Source organism: Sceloporus occidentalis, unplaced genomic scaffold (genome assembly GCF_023333645.1).
Source record: "Sceloporus occidentalis isolate IW3139 unplaced genomic scaffold, rSceOcc1.0.p SCAF_1, whole genome shotgun sequence".
Lineage (NCBI taxonomy): Eukaryota > Metazoa > Chordata > Lepidosauria > Squamata > Phrynosomatidae > Sceloporus > Sceloporus occidentalis.
The window spans coordinates 160,149,330-160,166,143 of record NW_028316981.1 but is presented as its reverse complement, the minus strand read 5'-3'; the positions used below and the strand labels follow the sequence as shown (position 1 = coordinate 160,166,143).

Here is a 16,814-nt window from a genome sequence, read left to right as displayed (position 1 = left end):
CCTGGTTAAACAAGCCAGCCTCGTCGAAGGGCACGTCCTCAATTGTAGCCTTTGCGTTCTGGTTGAGATCCAAGGATCGAAGCTACGCGTGTCTCCTCAGGGCTATGGTTGCTGCCATGGATTTATTTATTTATTTATTTTATGGTATTTATACACCGCCCTTCAGCCCCAAAGTATTTGGCCGAGCAGTCCGTAGAGTGTCGAGCAGATATGATCAGCCAACTACCGATGGAGTCATCCCGGATCTCGGTCAGGACGCCCTGGGTCTCATCTGTGACATCTGGGATGAGAGGAGAGATCCGCTCCATCAGGCACTATATGTAGGCTCCCATACAGGCGTTGTAGTTGGCCACCTTCAGTCCCAACACAGACGAGGCATAAACCTTTTTGGCTAGGACATCAATTTTTTTGGCTTCCCGGTCCTCAGGCGAGTTCAAAGTTTTTGGAGTGAAGGCCTACTGGGAGACTTCCATAATGGCTGAATTTTGCCTGGGGTGAGCAAACAGCCAAGAAGATTGAGATGGGGTGATCCTATACAAGGACTCAATCTTCCTGGTGGTGGGCGTGACAGAAGCTGGTGCGTCCCAAGAGCGCCTAGCAATCCTTTCCAGGGACGGCAGAACGGAATGGACACTGGCATAGGGACCTTCCCATGGACCCGTCTCTCTATGGGGTTAGTGTCATCGTCCTTGGTGTGGGTAATCTGGAGATCCAGAGCATTTCCCATTTTGATGGTGTGCTCTGCAAAGGAACACACATCATCAGTCAGTGAGGAGGAACCTGGCTGAAAGAGTTCCTGGGGAGATTGATGGCCAGTCTCGTCTGAGGAACCAGAGTCCACGTGAGGCATCCGAGGGAAGTGTTGCCTGGGACCAGTCCTGGTCAGAGTCCGAGGTATCACCTGCATCATAAGGCAGAGTCTGGGTGGCAGCAACCACAGCAGGATGAGGTGTCAATACCGATGGCGCTAGGGGGACTGGAGCAGCTTTCATCACCGGCACCAGTTTAGGCCTCGAAAAGACAGTGGAAGCTTGACCCAGGTGACAACGGACAGAGTAGTGGCTGATGGCGACATAGTATCTGTTGGCCTTGCTGTCGTAGAAGAGGTCCGACTCCTCATACTCCTGATGGCGTGGAGGCTGGTGAATCTCGGCCTGATGGACCACAACCTGAGGGACAGGTGTGGGGGACTGATGGCCCTTAGAAGAGCCTCTGCGAGGCGACACAACCGGGAGGATTTCAATCTTGTCATCCGAGACCGGATGGAAAGCCAATGTTGCCGGTGGAGAAGAGACCAGGGCTGAAACAGGTGTATGCCGGGCATGATGAAGCTCGGAGCCGACTGGTACCGTCTGGAATCAGAGGAGGTGGCATGCTCCTTAGAGGCTGACCGAGAACCCTCCGGAGTCTTCATGCACGCCTTCTTGGTATGGGAAGACCCATGAGGAGAAGCATCTCCCAAATCCAAAGGCCACTTTTTTGAGGATTTAGAGCTCAAGTCCTTCAGGGAACTCGTATCTTTCACCTGGGCCGAAACACTCTTCTTGGGGCCCAAGTCCTTGTGCCTCGCCTTGTCCTTCTGAGAGGGCTTAGATTTGCACTTATTGGGTGCTCCTTCAGACCCAGCGTCCCCTCTTGGGTCAGTGGCACCTGGCTCAGTGGAGATCTGGGACACAGCAGCCAACACTGCAGGTACCGACTCGGAGGCTGCTGGTGCAGAGACGGAGCGGGAGGCTGATGGAGGCAGGAGAGCCTGTTGGTACAGGGCAGTCTTAAGGCAAGAGTCCCGGTTCTTTCTCACCTGCGGAGTCAGAGACTTGCAGAGAGCGCAGGTCTTCGGGTTGTGAGCCTCGCCGAGGCAAAGAAGACAAGAAGAATGCGGGTCCTGGCTGGGAATCTTACCCTTGCAGACGTCATACTTCTTAAATGGAGCCGGAGACATCATAGCTAAATCCAGAATCCAAATTGTAGTCGTTCAAACATGCCGAGAATGGTCAACCAAACACAAGGTCAGATCAAGAATGGTCAAGCAGTCCGAGGTCAAGACTATCCAATAGACTGAGAATGGTCAAACAGTCCAAGGTCAAGAATTTCCAGTGAGACAAGCAGAAGTCACAGAAGCGAAGGTTCTCAAGCAGCTAACGCAGCGGAAAGGAGGAACTGAGGAAAGAGTGAGAACATAGGGGACTTATAAAGAATGGGCAGAGCTACTGCCAAAAAGTCGCAAAGTTAACTTTGCTCAGTGATTCTAGAAGTTTTCCGAGCAGCACTGCGCAGGTGCAGTACAACCCATTTTTATGATTCGCAGAGAACACGAAGAAGTAGTACAATAACAGACCTGTGCAGTTTGACTGTTGAACGGCTTTGGTTGGTCAAAGGAGGTCCACTGGACAGCCCACCCTTGCCCCTGGCTACTAGGTTTTCACTATAAATGCATCTGTCAAGTGTGTCTTCTGGCACTTATAGAATAGAAAGCTTTTCTCCTTGAAATGAGATTTTATGAAGATTCTCAGGATACTTCACTTTGGAAATCATTACCTAGCCAGTATTTTTAATACGTTCAGGGACAGACTGTCAAAAAGGAGGGAAAGAATCATACTCAGACTGTATTGGGCTCCCATGAGAAAAGACAACATTCCCAAGCACATTCTTCTCTATCAAACGTGGGTTGTTTTTTTGTTTATTCTTTGAAACTTGACAAGCACTCTAACATCTGTACTTGTGGAAACATCACAAGGAAACAAACAGGAATTCTAGACTTTTTTTCTTTCTTTTTAAACCTTATTAAAAATGAGGTTGGTCCTAAAAATATAGAAAGAAATCAATTTAAATTCACAAAAAACTGTACATTATCAAAAATTCACTAAAACAAACACATTTGGTTATTCATATAAAAAGTTTGATTTTCCCCCTCCCCTCCTGCTGTTCAGAGCATCTCACAGGCCAATGGGTTCGTTAGTTACTTTCTGATATTAAATCAAGATGACAAGAGGGCAAAAGTCAGTGGTTGAATGATAAGGCCAATTCTAGTTGCAATTCTCAATTTTAGTTTTAGAAATCCATGTAACTTTTTAAATCAAAGTTTTTATAAACGGGTGAGATCATATTGCCCTAATGAAGATCAAACTAGGACAAACCTGGATTCATTTTTAAGGTGTAAGGGTTTGAATCTAAAAATTCAACATTTCTACAGCGAAAACAAAAAACAAAACAAAAACCCAACAATTAACACTTTCAAAACTCTACAATTTTTCTTGTGACTGAGCCAAAAAAAAAATCCAAACAGATCAGGGAAAAAATTATTTAAAAAAAACACACCAAAAAAGAAGTTTTGTTACAGCACAAGTTTAGATAAAATATAAATATTTATGTATAATATAAAGTCAGTTTCAAATAGACTTCAAATCTACCACTTTATTTTAAAAGCCAAAAAAAAAAAAAAAAAAAAAAAATCCAAAATTTTAAAATAAAATAAAGTTTGAGGTTATTTGATAGAAAAAGGCTACGTTTTGTTGAAAACAATAGGATGGGGTTGGGAGGAATGAGGTCGGGGTGGAGGAAGCACAGTAAGGGAGGTTTCGGTCTCCAGGCTACATCACCTGTAGTTACATTTTACTTACATCAGTGCTCTTGCAATTGGATTGGTTGACGCGGGTTGGGGGAAACACATAGGAATGTGTGTGGCATGCGCACACATACTTCATTCAGATGTAGGACAGGTGGATACCGGAGAGGAAAGCCACCCTGGTGGACCCCGCCAGCCATTTATCTGCTCCTAAATGATACCCGTAATTAATGGTTTGAGGAGCTAGGCTGGGTTTAAAAAGCAGCAAGGGAGTTAAGGTTCCAATGGTTGGCTTTCCACCTCTCTGATCCACCCTCCAAGTGGTGGAAGAAAAGTGAAAGAACTAAGCGGTCTCCTCTGGTCAGTCTCACATGCCTCCTTGTCTCTGTGCCAGATACAGGAATAATGGACCAGCATGCTAGAACAGAGAGCATAAAAGAATCCACAGCAGCAGTGCCTCTGTCCAAGCACAGCAGGCAGCTGGGATATGATGGGTTTCAGAGCCCATGATGCTGGACAATGGGCAGGTTGGCTAAATCTGTTCCCCTAGTTAGCAGTCTCCCTTAAAGATCTTGCTTCACAAAATTGTGAAGCAGGTGCCCCCAGACTATGCTACCATGTAAAATAGAGATGGAATGCAGGCATCTGTGTTCCACCAGGGGAAGAGTGACTGAGAAAGGCTACCTTGTGAGCAACAAGATGGCCAATTTGTTTTATACTTTGCCTATTTCTTTTAAAAACAGGACCACCCGATGATGATGATGATGATGATTTAAGAATTCCTTTCCAATGATCTCTACCGTGTTCTTGCTTTAATAAGACACATATGAGGGAGGTAGGGAGTGACTGAACGGGAGGCTGTCTGACTTCCCTCACAACTGTTTGACTCTGGCATGTATTTGTTTGTTGAGTGCCTCAAGTCATTTGCATGTATCTAGCACCAGAACTCAAGTACAAACTATGATAGCTGTGTGATGGGGTGGGGAGTGTATGCAGAGAGCATTCCCAGTGGATTGTGCACGCTGACCAATCACACCTTGAAACTGGTGTATCCCACATCACATCTAAATGGTGGCTGGGCTAAAGCCTGCTACAAATACAGGTACATTCTTGCAGCTTTGCAATAAATTCTGGTTTGAACAGCTCTAGCTGGAGAAAATGACAGGTCGGTGCAACAGGTGCCCTTCCTTACGTGGAAAAATTAACATGGGCAGAACAAATCAAGGTTTTGCTTCCCCCTCTGAAAATATTTAGTAGACTTTAAAAAGAGAGTAAGAAAAAAGCTAATATGTTAAAAATGAAATATGTCTGTGAAAGTCACCTGGAGATGCAAAGAAGTGAGAACCTGCACATATCCATGATAACACACTCTTCATCAAAAGGGAAATACACAAATCACTACCTTTGCATTCTCATGTGTGCTGCCCAAAGTTGCACTTTGACATGAATACCAGTCAGGATAAACCCAAGGCAGTGCACTTTAGGCCATAAATACCAGAGCAGGGTATCCCATTGCCAGGAGACTGCACTACCACACTTTCTGCACCGACACCCGTTAAAAAATGTTTCTCACAACCTCTAGGGGGACGGGACAGTTCTACCATGTTCTCTCTCCTGCTATCTGGCTGCATGAGATCCAGGGGAGGGCTTCTTAAAATCAGGGAAATCAACTTCCTCTCTACTTTTTAATTTTTCAAAAACAAAACAAAACAAAACAAAACAAAACAACCCCAACACCTCCCCTGTGCCTAAAACAGCTGGGGTAGGATACAAACATGGCAAAAAAGGATAGTGGGAGGTGTCATTTTCAAATATTTATTTTAAACAAATCCCAGGTGGGCAGGAGTTTGCAGGGCGCTTGGGAACTTCGAACACAGATTTCAGGAAAGCATGCAGCCTCTGGGCTGCACCTTGCCCACCTTTACATTGAAACATGGTTCAGGAAACAGGTGCCCAACATGAAGGAGAAAGAAACAGTGCCAATTCTCCACCATTTATCAAATTTGAGGTTCAGATAGGCATTAAAGCAGAGTTGGGCCTAGTACAGTCCTCTATATGCTGCTGGACTGAAATTCCCAGCATCCGTATCCAGCACAACAAATGGCAAGGCATGTTGGGAGTTTTAGTTCAAAAGTACTTAGACAGACACACTTTGCCTAGTCCTAATTGAAAAGATGCAAGGGCTGTTCCTTTTTTCCCTAACAGGATTAATCCCACCTCTTGCTCAGGGAGGAAATATTTACGAACATTGAGAGTCACGTTCTAAAGCAGGAAATAAAAAGTCCTGCCACACATACACACAGACAGCAGATCAAGCTTTGTAGACAGTTGCCATCCCTGAGGAATAACACTAGGGCAGGGTTTAGTGGATCAGGGGGAACACTCAATAAGGCCAGAGTCTCATAAAATTAATCTTGAAGAGCTGGAAGAGGGCATCCAAAAATCTCTTCCCTTCCTCCTAATTCCCACTCCTTCAAGCTCCTGTACTTTGGTCCCTTGTAGCTAAGTGATACATTCCAGCATGTTACCCACAATCAGAAGAAAAATGACCTATTTTGTTACAGTAGAGAAGAGTCTGCTCCACAGTATCACAATATCTTCACCAGCTACCCTCCTGAAGTGTTCCTTATGAAGGCAAAGTAGAAGAGAGATAGCAGGCTGGTTCTGTGGTTTGCATGCCTAGAGAAAAATATGATTTGGTTTCCTTGGTGGACTTCTGGATTATTTCCATTTTGTTCAACTCCCTTAGAAACAAAATGCAAAATAAACCAGCTCTGAGCATGTGTGTGCAAAAGGGGATGCTGATTTAGATGAACCAATTCTAGGAATCTAACCACCAGCACCCCCGCTCCACCTCCTTTCTGTACAAGGGCTAGCTTTTCAATAAAGTAGTACCTCTTGGCTAAACAAAGGAAGAGCGGCTGGAAGGGATGAAACTGATGAGTAGATGCACCCCTTGGGTATGGAAATAGATATCCTCAGCGTCCTGCTCCTTCCTTCCTTCCCTAAACACACATCAACTATAAGCCACACTCCAGATTTCAGAAAGGAAATTATTACTTGGAGGAAGGAAATGGACACAGCTACAGGTGGACTGCTCAGAAGGGGAAAAGCAGGGCTAAAACAGAGTTGGGAGGGCTAAAAGGTGGGAAAGTGAAGCAGCATGTTTCAGTGTCATCAGAGCTGTCATTCCCCGAGGCAGGAGTGATCTGCTTTTATACATTTCAAAGTGATTCTAAAAAGGAGGAAAACTTAACGTCCACATTACTGGCCATTAATGCATGGAACTGACACTGCACAGAAAAAGTGTTCTTACACATTCACTAAGAACTATTGCTATTATTAAATAGCCCCAGCTAAGGTGGGGTTGTGGGTGGTTGCTTTTCCATTTGAAAAAAGGAAACTTTTTTATTATTATTTGGCTTACACAGTCAGAGAGCTTGTGTTGCTTGGAGCAAAGAGGTGGGGAGAGGGCTTCTGAGGGTCCAGGCAGTAGGGCCACCCCATTGTTAAATGTCAGTCCAGGTCCAGTCATTGTGAGGGGGGGATAATCAGCAGGTAGCAAGATGAGCTCCAAAGAGACAGTATGCAGCACAGGCCAAAGGGGGAGGGGCGTCCCCTTTGGCTTCTCTCATTTCTTCCCATTCTGCCAGCTTCATGGGTCTGTCTCCTGTTTTCCCTGATAAAATTCTTCCCACCGGCTCTCAAAGAACTGCCGCATGGTCAGCCCAGCTTGGCCCACCTCTGACTCATCCTCATTAAAGGTCCTGCAGTTGTCAAATACCAGGGCAGCATCAGCAGCAAACTCCTCACAACTTGTGTACCTATGAAAGAGAAAGAGCAGCCGTGAGTTTCTAGGCCTTAGAAGTCCAGTCCTAAGGAAGAACCTGCTGTAGCACAATAGTAACATAAAGATATCACTGGTGGATAGGCTTAACCCACACAACTATATTCATTTCTGATTACTATGAATTCTCCATCTTTCAAGTTCTATCTGCATCCTTTCCTTTCTTCCTATGGTCATAAGGCAGGGAGGATTAGTGCCAGATCTAAATTTCAAACAGTTACTGGCCAAGGCACAATCTGGCAGTGTGGCGCCTGGACTGCAGCTATTACCTTTTATAGGGCTGCAACATGTTGTGGATGATTATATGCACACACAATGGGGAACTTCACAGTAGCCTGCCTCCCCCTCTCTTTCTATGCCTGGCTTATTTCAACTAATCCTGTCTGTAAATGTACTCAGAAAAGAGAGGAGGTGCTAAGCCCACGGAGCTTGTAACAGGTGTGACATGCTCACTAATAGCAGCAAGGCTGATAAGGACAGGTTGCATACCTGTAACGGTATTTCTTTGAGTGATCACCTGCAAATTCACACAAATGGGTTTCTTCTGCACCTGCTGTATTGAGCTGTACTGTGCAGGCGCAGATGAAACCCATTTGTATGATTCGCAGAGACCACAAAGAAGAAAGAGAGGAACAGGAAGCACACTAAGTTTCAAAATCTCTTATGCAAATTTAAAGAGCAAAGATAATTATTGAGCCTCCCACCCCACCCCCGGTGTTACTACATTGGGATTTCTCTCCAAAATTACTAGAGTCAAAACTTTCTCCTTCCCTTTCTTTGTTCTCTCCAAGAACTTTGTCAATAAACATGTCAACAAAAAAGTCATAGGGGCGGGGGGAACCAGAAACCAGCAGAAACTCCTAGTACCTTAAAAACTAGCATTTTTAAGCTTTTGTGAACTAGAAACTCACTTCATCAGGATGCAGTAGGTGTACAAATGGTAGAGAGACAAGAAGGGAACTGCAAAGAATGAGGTCAGTGGAAAATGAAATGCAGAAAGCATACAGTGACAATTATGCGTACATATGTTCTAACCTTGCTATTTATGAGTTTTCCCCTTCTACTGCAACACAGACATATGCCTGTTGACCAAGAAAACTACTTTATGCATCTGATGAAGTGAATTCTAGCTCACAAAAGTTTATGCTATGAAAACATGTTTGGTTGCTAATGTGCTTCAAGAGTCTTGCCACAGAGAAAAGTAAAAATGTAGCTATCTTGTGAGAAAATAGGAAATATTTTTCCAGGAGCATGTGGGAGAGCCACAATGGTATTGTGGTTTTGCTATTGGACTTTGGAGACCAAGATTCAAATCCCTGCTCAGCCATGGAAACCCACTAGGTGACCTTGGACAAGTCATACTCTGTCCAAGAAAACACATGATAGATTCATTCGCCTTAGGATCACCATAAGTCAGAAATGATCTGAAGGCACACAACAAAAACAACATTGATCAGGTGGACAGATTTGTGACTGTTCCTTAATATCAAGTTAAAATTCAAATAACATATTATTCCAAAGGGTATGTATGCTCATCATATCCTAGGACAGCCTGGACTTTACTGGTGGGAGCCAAATAGACAAAAGAGTTATATGTTATTGGCTCAAGGTTCAGGGGATAGATAATACTAGACTTCCCAAAAAATGTTTGATAGAACTATCTAATAGTTTACCTATTAAAAACTGGGTGCATCATGCTGCCCAATTGAACATCCAATATATCCAATATAGACTTTTAACAGACAAGTTAAAGGACTTCAACCAGCTGCCCATAAAAAGGTTATTAAGAACACAATAAGGGAAGTAGTTACACAAAGGGACTTACGGTATATACTGTCCATCTCTCCCCATGTGCTCCTCTATACTACAAACTCAAGGAGGCTTGTGATCACGCAAATTACTTTAATAATTTAACATTTGTACAACTGCAGAAAGCCTTCACATAACTAAGAATATGATGGACACAGCATACAGAGAGATGGGAGGCACAGAGGCATCCCAATAAAGGATGATATATGCATATATGGATACCCGGAAACATAGGACCTTATCAACTACATATTGTTTTGTCCACTTTATAGAGAACCAAGAGAATGTTTTGTGACACCCTTAATTGAATCTAGCTATGGTCAAAGCCCACAAGAGGTAGTCTTCCACCTCCTTGTGGACTCTGACAAATACATGACTTGGAGAGTAGCATTGTATGCCCTAGCAGCCAAAAAAATTAGGAAGAAATACATAACAGAGTTAGCCATAAGTTGTAGCGGTGATGATGAAATTTGAGAAACTTACACTGGGTATAACAATTATTTTAAATTTTAAATCTATAAAGTTTTGTATTTTTGATATAAATATGATATGTTTGAACTTTGTATGCATTTTGTATGTATTGTTGTTTTATGCAAAGGCCATTGGCCATAAGCAATAAATTTGACTTGACTTGGTGGGAATGTTGTGTGTGATCAGAATACAGAAAGATGAAACACCTATGCTGTGCTATGTCAAACCACGCATCATCAATTACAGTATATTAATCTATATAGTATGGCAAAGTGGTTTGAGTGCTGGACTATGACTCTAGAGACCAGAGTTCAATTCCCAGCTCAGCCATGAATCTGAATGTCCTTGGGTAAGTGACACTCTCTCAGCCTCAGGCAAAGGCAAACCTCTGAACAAATCTTGCCAATAAAACCTGATGAAAGGTTGATTTTAGGATTGCCATAAATTAGAAATGACTTGAAGACATAAACAACAATACTTTAATATAAAATGTTTGCTTGTCTGTCATTTATGGTATATGTAACCACCTGCTCAATCACAGAGTCCTCATATCTGGTGTCTGATGGAACCAAAATGAAGATTACAACAAGGTTTTGTCAAATTAGTTTACTCAGTATGTCAACTAATTTAAGTACAACCTCAATGAACATTTTGGATTTATGTAGTCTTTGATCCGAAGGGCATAATTGTGAGTTGATTTTGATCAAATCCGAGTATTTAGACTTTGACCAACATACTGAACATTAGCAAATAAACTGGTAATTTTGGTCCCTTTTGCATCGTGTTTGATGTGAAACAACTTTTAAAGACTGCATATGGTACTTCTGAAACTTTTCTTTCAATCAAATCATAAGCAAAACCATCAAGTTCAAACTGGATAAAGCTGCACATATTTCCTAATAGTATATAAAATATCCCAACCATGATTAGTCCTCACAGAATTAAGACAATTCTGCAAAGGACAGATTTTGCAAACCTAGCCAATTATGTGCTGATTTTATTACAGGCAAGACAAATTATTAACATGCCAGAAACTGGCCCTACTACCAATATGCTTGTCCCCAGGACTCACCCGCCACGCAGCAGCCGTGCCCTCATGGTGGCAAAGTCCATGGGATTTTTGATGATTTTCCGGTAGCCAGGGACTAGCCGGGGGTTAACTGGCTCCAAGAAAGGCCAGGCAGCTTCATGTGATTCCATCTCCATCAAGATGATCCTGATGAAATGAGGGTAATACAGAGTCAAGGGTTAATACAACTGACTTCACCAGTCAAGATGAAAGGCTCTGCCAAGGAAGAGGTCTAAGGGGACTTAATCCATCCACCCTCTTCCCAGGGCAAAAGAAAGAAAGAACAAACCCTTCTCATAATTGGAAAGATTTCTTCTATCAGTTCTCACATGCATGGGAGCTGAATGCTGTATCACATGCTTCCCAGCCTCCCTCTGTCTGCTCCATAAGCCTCCCCCTTGGGCCCTGGCATTTCTGAGGAAACCTACTCGCAGAAAGTGAGGTCAGCACTCTGGCCTCGTGCTGACACTCTTCTTCGTTTGGAGGGAGACAGGCCTTCGCCTGAATATCGGGGTGGTACATTTGCCAGGTTACTACGCTGCTGGGATCCTGCTGTCCGAGAGCGAGGGCTGGACTCCTCTTGCCCCAGAAAAGCCCCAGAACCACCAGCTTTCCGTTTCTTGCCACGCCGTGGAGAACCGTAGTCATCCTGGTATTCCCCTTGCATCTGCACCACACAAAAAGGGGCAAGGGACAGTGAGGAGAAAAGAAATTATGATATGATCAGTTCCTAGATGTAAGAATCTCTTTTAGGGGAAAAGTCACCCAGAAGCAGAATAGCAAAATTTTAATGCTCTCTGCTAGGGACACTGCAGTCTCCCAGGCTGGGTAAGTGCACCCACACATATACATATACACAGCACGTAAGACTCCCTCCCTGGAACCCAATACACTGTTCCACCTCAGTACAAATTGTGGGGCAAAGGAAGCCCTGTCAGTCAAATAGAAAAAGTCAGGGAATTTGGGATGGGACAGATTCTAGCCCACATGGAGCCAGCACCTGAGTGATGCAGAGGGAGCAGAACCAGTCACCAACTGGCACCTCGGTCATCTTGGGCCGGTGGCAGTAGAGGTGGCAGCCACGATCGCAGCTATCACATAGCAGCAGGTTCTCATCATCGTCCCCTTTTCGGCACACTAGGCAAGTCTGAAGGGCAGGGAGAACAAGGAGGGGTGAGGACCAGCCCCAAGCTAGCCAAAACTCCATTCAGAGTGCCAACGGTAAAGATGAGCCCTGAAAGGACTCCCTTGTCCCTTGTCCCAAAGTTTAGTTGTTTCACAACTGGATTTATCCAAGTCAGAACTCTGCTCTAGCCTTGGAATAGAAATTTCTTTCCAGAGATCTCAGTCTGGCTTCATTTCTTCATAGCACAGGCTTTCATTACACATGTGCCTCTAAAACAAGCCACAAGAAGGATCAAATTGTACAAGCTGCTTAGATTCACTCTGATTTCCTCATTTACAGTTGCTTTTGCTTCTTACTCTGAAATAATTTCTCCCCCAACCCTGTGCTCTTTCCTCACCGCTCGGACAACTGATTTCTCCCAGGCAATAGAGTGTTCCAGCTGGTAGATACACAGAGCAACTTGGGCAGCACTGTGGCACCTTTCCAAAGTCTGACGCCATATCCGCATCCGGGGCGTGATCTCGTATGCACTGCAGAAGGGGGAAAAAGCCATTAGGTGGGGAAAACTTGCCCAACAAAGCAAATTATTAGCTTGGAGTCTTTCTGTGGCTGTTCATCATGCTTACTGGAACATCCTGAGGAGGAAACAGGCACTTTATTGTTTCACTTTAGACAGAATTGTGAGGATAACCTGTTAGTATAAGTCTTCAACTGATTACCTAAGCAGTCACACATATGAGTTCAGTCACTAGCACAGTTAAGCAGAACTCTAATGGAAAGCCTATCCCCACTCTCAATGCACATGGTCAAGGATGCATGGATGTTACCCTTCCTACCCAATTCCCAGAGATTGTGACAGTAGAAAGGATGTAGAGAAAGAACATTTACGTGGCAAAGCACATACAGAGTGGAAAGCAAATGGGTAGTGTGATGGCACAGATGACTACTTGAGGAACTATCATGAAGGACCACATGAAGAACCAGAGATCAGCAACAAGTTTGCCTTTGCGGTTTCAGTGAAGGACACATACATGTGAAGAGAAAGTTGATTTACCAGAAGTAGGACAGGCGAATGAACAGAACACTGAACACCAGATAGCCCAGCCAAATAAAGCATCCAGCCTTGCTCTAGTATCTGGTTGAACAAAGGTAGACATCTGGGAATTGGCGTCTACCCAACAAAACTGGTAGTGATACCATGCAAAGGATAGCATAAAGAGGGCAGAAAGAATGTTTTCATGGAATGACCATGAAAGAATGTAGGATGGGAAAATATACCACCTTGCAAGATATTCTAAACAGCAAATTCACCCACTGAGGAAAGCACTGCAAAGTTACAGGGAGACCCCACTGCAGCCTCTGATCACCAGTACTGCTGCCAAACAAAGAGTGCCTGAATATTATGAAAGGATGCTGTCTGGTCCAGGAAAAAGACAAAGGTACAGAGAACAGCCAGGGAATGAAAAGAAGCTTTAACTGAGTCATGAAAATGATTAAGATAGAGAAATGAGACTACTTCAAGGAGGAAAAGTGATGCCAACTCAGGGGCCAGTTTGTACATGGCTAAATGCAGTGGATCTACAGGCAAAGCACACAGCTTGCCTGCCCAACAGGTGAACATACCAGTAGTCAGAAATGCTATCTTCAGAATCAAGAATCTGGGAATAGGTAATTAATAGGTAATTAAGGAGTCAAACAGCTTGGACCAGAAAGGTACAAGTATGGCGCCTGAACGGTAATTGAGGAGCCCCCTCAGAAACCTCTCAATAGTCAGGTGAAGAAAACAGATATCACAACTAAGAAGAGCTTTGCAAGAGGAAACAGCAAGGTCATCTAATTTCAGTACAAGAAGAAAATTATGGTACATCACAACAGATATGTCATATCAAACCGCCTCTACTGCCAAGATCCTGGTCCATGCTCTAGTGATCTCACGACTTGATTACTGTAACGTCCTCCTGGCTGGGCTTCCTCTTTCTCACCTCCGTCCTTTAATCTTTGTCCAGAATTCAGCTGCACGCATTATCACTTCCACCCACCGCTCTGACCACATCTCTCCTGTGTTGGCATCCCTTCACTGGCTCCCCATCCCTTTCCGCATTCAGTATAAGCTCCTGCTGTCGACATTTAAAGCCCTCCATGGACTGGCCCCTCCTTACTTATCAGACCTTCTTTCTCCTCACCTTCCCACCAGGGCCCTCCATTCTGGTAGTCAAAGTCTGCTGTCTCAGCCCAGGATTTCCTCTGCCCCATCCCGGATTCGCCCCTTTTCACTCGCTGCCCCTCACTCCTGGAACCTTCTTCCCCTGCAAGCAAGAGCCATCACTTCTTTAACCAGCTTCAAAACGGAGCTGAAGACCATCCTGTTCAGAGAAGCGTTCCCTGGCATTGCATAATTGTCACTTGCTATTTGATGTTCTTTTGTTGTCTGTTTTATTGAATCACTTCCTGTATTGCTATGTATTTTATCCTACTAGAGAGGCCCCCTCCCCACCATCTTTCCCTTCTCCTTTTGTGTCATGTCTTTTTAGATTGTAAGCCCGAGGGCAGGGAACCGTCCAATTAAAAAGATTGTATATACAGCGCTGTGTAAATTTACAGCGCTTTATAAATAAAGCTTAATAATAATAATAATAATAATAATAATAATAATAATAGTATCTCACAAAATTAGAGAAATAAATCTATTTGTTTTTTTAGGACTGAGAAGTCTTTGATTTCAGGTTACACCTATTGGTTCACCACTGTAAGCAAAGGCAAACATGTCCTGGTAGCTGGAGGAAGAATTGTCTGAGGTCTGCTCTTTGAGGATGAGGATTTGATAAATGCTCATTGTACTCGGTGCTTGAGTACACACACACATATTTGAGTAAGAAGTGTTACCAATGTAAAGGAAACCATGAATCATGAAGCTGAATCTGGGCAGCTTTGATGGTTCAAGATTGAGAATCTTCATCTGCTGTTGTTACAAAGTTGTCCAAAAGGGCCTCAACACTGTCTGAGGGTAAGTGTATCTGCCCTTCCATTTGAATCTAGCAATGCTGTTATATCCTGTTATGCCATGACGTGCAACTTTCCAGGATTGATGCAAAACTCAAAGTTAACCAATCCAAGAGGTTTGCTATCAAATACTGGATTAGTGGGAGTGATAGTGAAATGACAATAGACAGTCAATGGTGGATTCTTTCAAACATTGCTCTATAACAGATGTGTTTAAAATACTGCAAATATTTTTTACTGAAACATCAAAGAGTTCCAGAAAGACAGTTTATTTCTCTTTGCTGAATTCACCTTCTTATTTCTAGTAAGTAGCAATGGATTAAGCTTCCAGGTGGCCTGGTATGTCATCCCCAAGACAGAGAGATAAGCATGAATCATAGTATGGTCTAAAGTCCAAATATGTCCAGTCTCTAGGTCAAACAGGGAGTTTCCCAGGCTTTCTGTAATAAATATGTTTTGCAAAAATTAGAGAAATACAAATATTCACACTCCCTTCCCCTCAAATGTTTTGTAGCTCAAATTCTGAAAAAATTCTAACCCAACATGGTGGTAGGTAAAAGAATCTGTGGTGCCTCAAAAATGACAGGTGGTAATGCTTAAATGACTGGCAATTATTAATTGTCATTTCATGAAGCTACCTGCAAGTTGTAAAGTGGAATGTAAAAAGTATATTCCTTGGTTTTAGGAAAGTATATAGAACAAAGAGTGAATTCTACACAATAAATTGAAGGTTTAAAGAAATATACAGTCGACCCTTCTTATACACGGATTTTTTATACACGGATTCAAGCATACACGGTTTGAAAATGTTCAAAAAAAGTATAAATTTCAATTATCAAACCTTGATTTTCCAGTTTTTATGAGGGACACCATTTTGCTATGTCATTATATTCAATGGGACTTGAGCATACACGGATTTTGTTATACACGGGAGATCTTGGAACCAAACCCCAGCGTATAACAAGGGTCCACTGTATAGCTATCTTGTATCATGTGTCATCTGTTCCAAAGTAACAGGACCCTTTCAGACAGGGAATTAAGAACCCTCTCTATCTTGGCAGACCACACCAACACACAGCATCTATCCTGGTGATCCTTGTGATGGCTCTTCACTTTTAAGCATCCTTTGAATCTTTTTCTTTGACCTAACAAGCACTCTCCATAAACATTCATGGAAAATGTAAATGTAAAAGAACAACAACAGTAACTAAACAGCCCCAGTGCAACTTTCTAGGATCTATGCATGGCAGCAATTTTGACTTCCTACAGGCTTAACATGGAGGCAACACAAGGAACGGAAAATTCTGAGGACCTAATCCAGTACAGCACTAACATTTAAAACACTCCAGATCTAAATCAGATACATGATTGGTAGAATATAATGAATACAAGTATATAAAACTTTGTATGACACTGAAAAAGGGCAGAGGTAAATAAAACTTATATAAAAATAAAGAGAACTGGAAGATTAGATAATTAAACTAAATACACATCTGTTCTAACCATAGTAAGCATAGAGAATGTATTATTTATTTATTTATTCATTCATTTATTTAATATTACATGGCTTGACTGTGGAAGATAATTTCAACAAAGACAAGCATTTTTCTTCGGGGGGAGGGGGGGGGAGGAGACACCCTGCTGTCTCTTCTGGGGTGTTAAGAACTTTGCCCTGATGTTTTATATTATAACACTTTTTCCAAGAAAGCCGACAACTCAAGATTTTCCCTCCTGAACTTTACTAAAACATCTCTAATCTTATCACTTACAAGAACATGACCACCAAGCACCCTGAAGCATGAGTAATGTCACCCTCAATGATAATTAAATCAGAGAATGTAGGTGATGTAGCTTAACAATGTAGTTTATTCTCATCATTTAACTGATTTGTAATTGCTTCAGCTCTCACATTATTCTTTCTGCTTAA

General features: G+C 42.9%; 1 protein-coding gene across 7 annotated transcripts in view; it reads right to left on the bottom strand.

Annotated features, from left to right (window-relative positions):
* Positions 1–3,430: 3,430 nt before the first annotated feature.
* BAZ2A (bromodomain adjacent to zinc finger domain 2A) overlaps positions 3,431–16,814 on the bottom strand; it is a 57,049-nt gene continuing 43,665 nt past the window's right edge. For 6 of the 7 annotated variants that reach the window (XM_089479165.1, XM_089479144.1, XM_089479137.1 and 3 more), the window contains 5 exons: positions 12,285–12,417; positions 11,762–11,908; positions 11,190–11,428; positions 10,765–10,908; positions 3,431–7,389 (listed from right to left, as the gene is read on the bottom strand). In XM_089479165.1, the coding sequence (XP_089335291.1) occupies positions 7,221–7,389; positions 10,765–10,908; positions 11,190–11,428; positions 11,762–11,908; positions 12,285–12,417 (832 nt within the window). In that variant the 3' untranslated portion in view covers positions 3,431–7,220. The remainder of the gene's footprint in view (positions 7,390–10,764; positions 10,909–11,189; positions 11,429–11,761; positions 11,909–12,284; positions 12,418–16,814) is intronic. The other variant, XM_089479181.1, reaches the window with a different exon arrangement.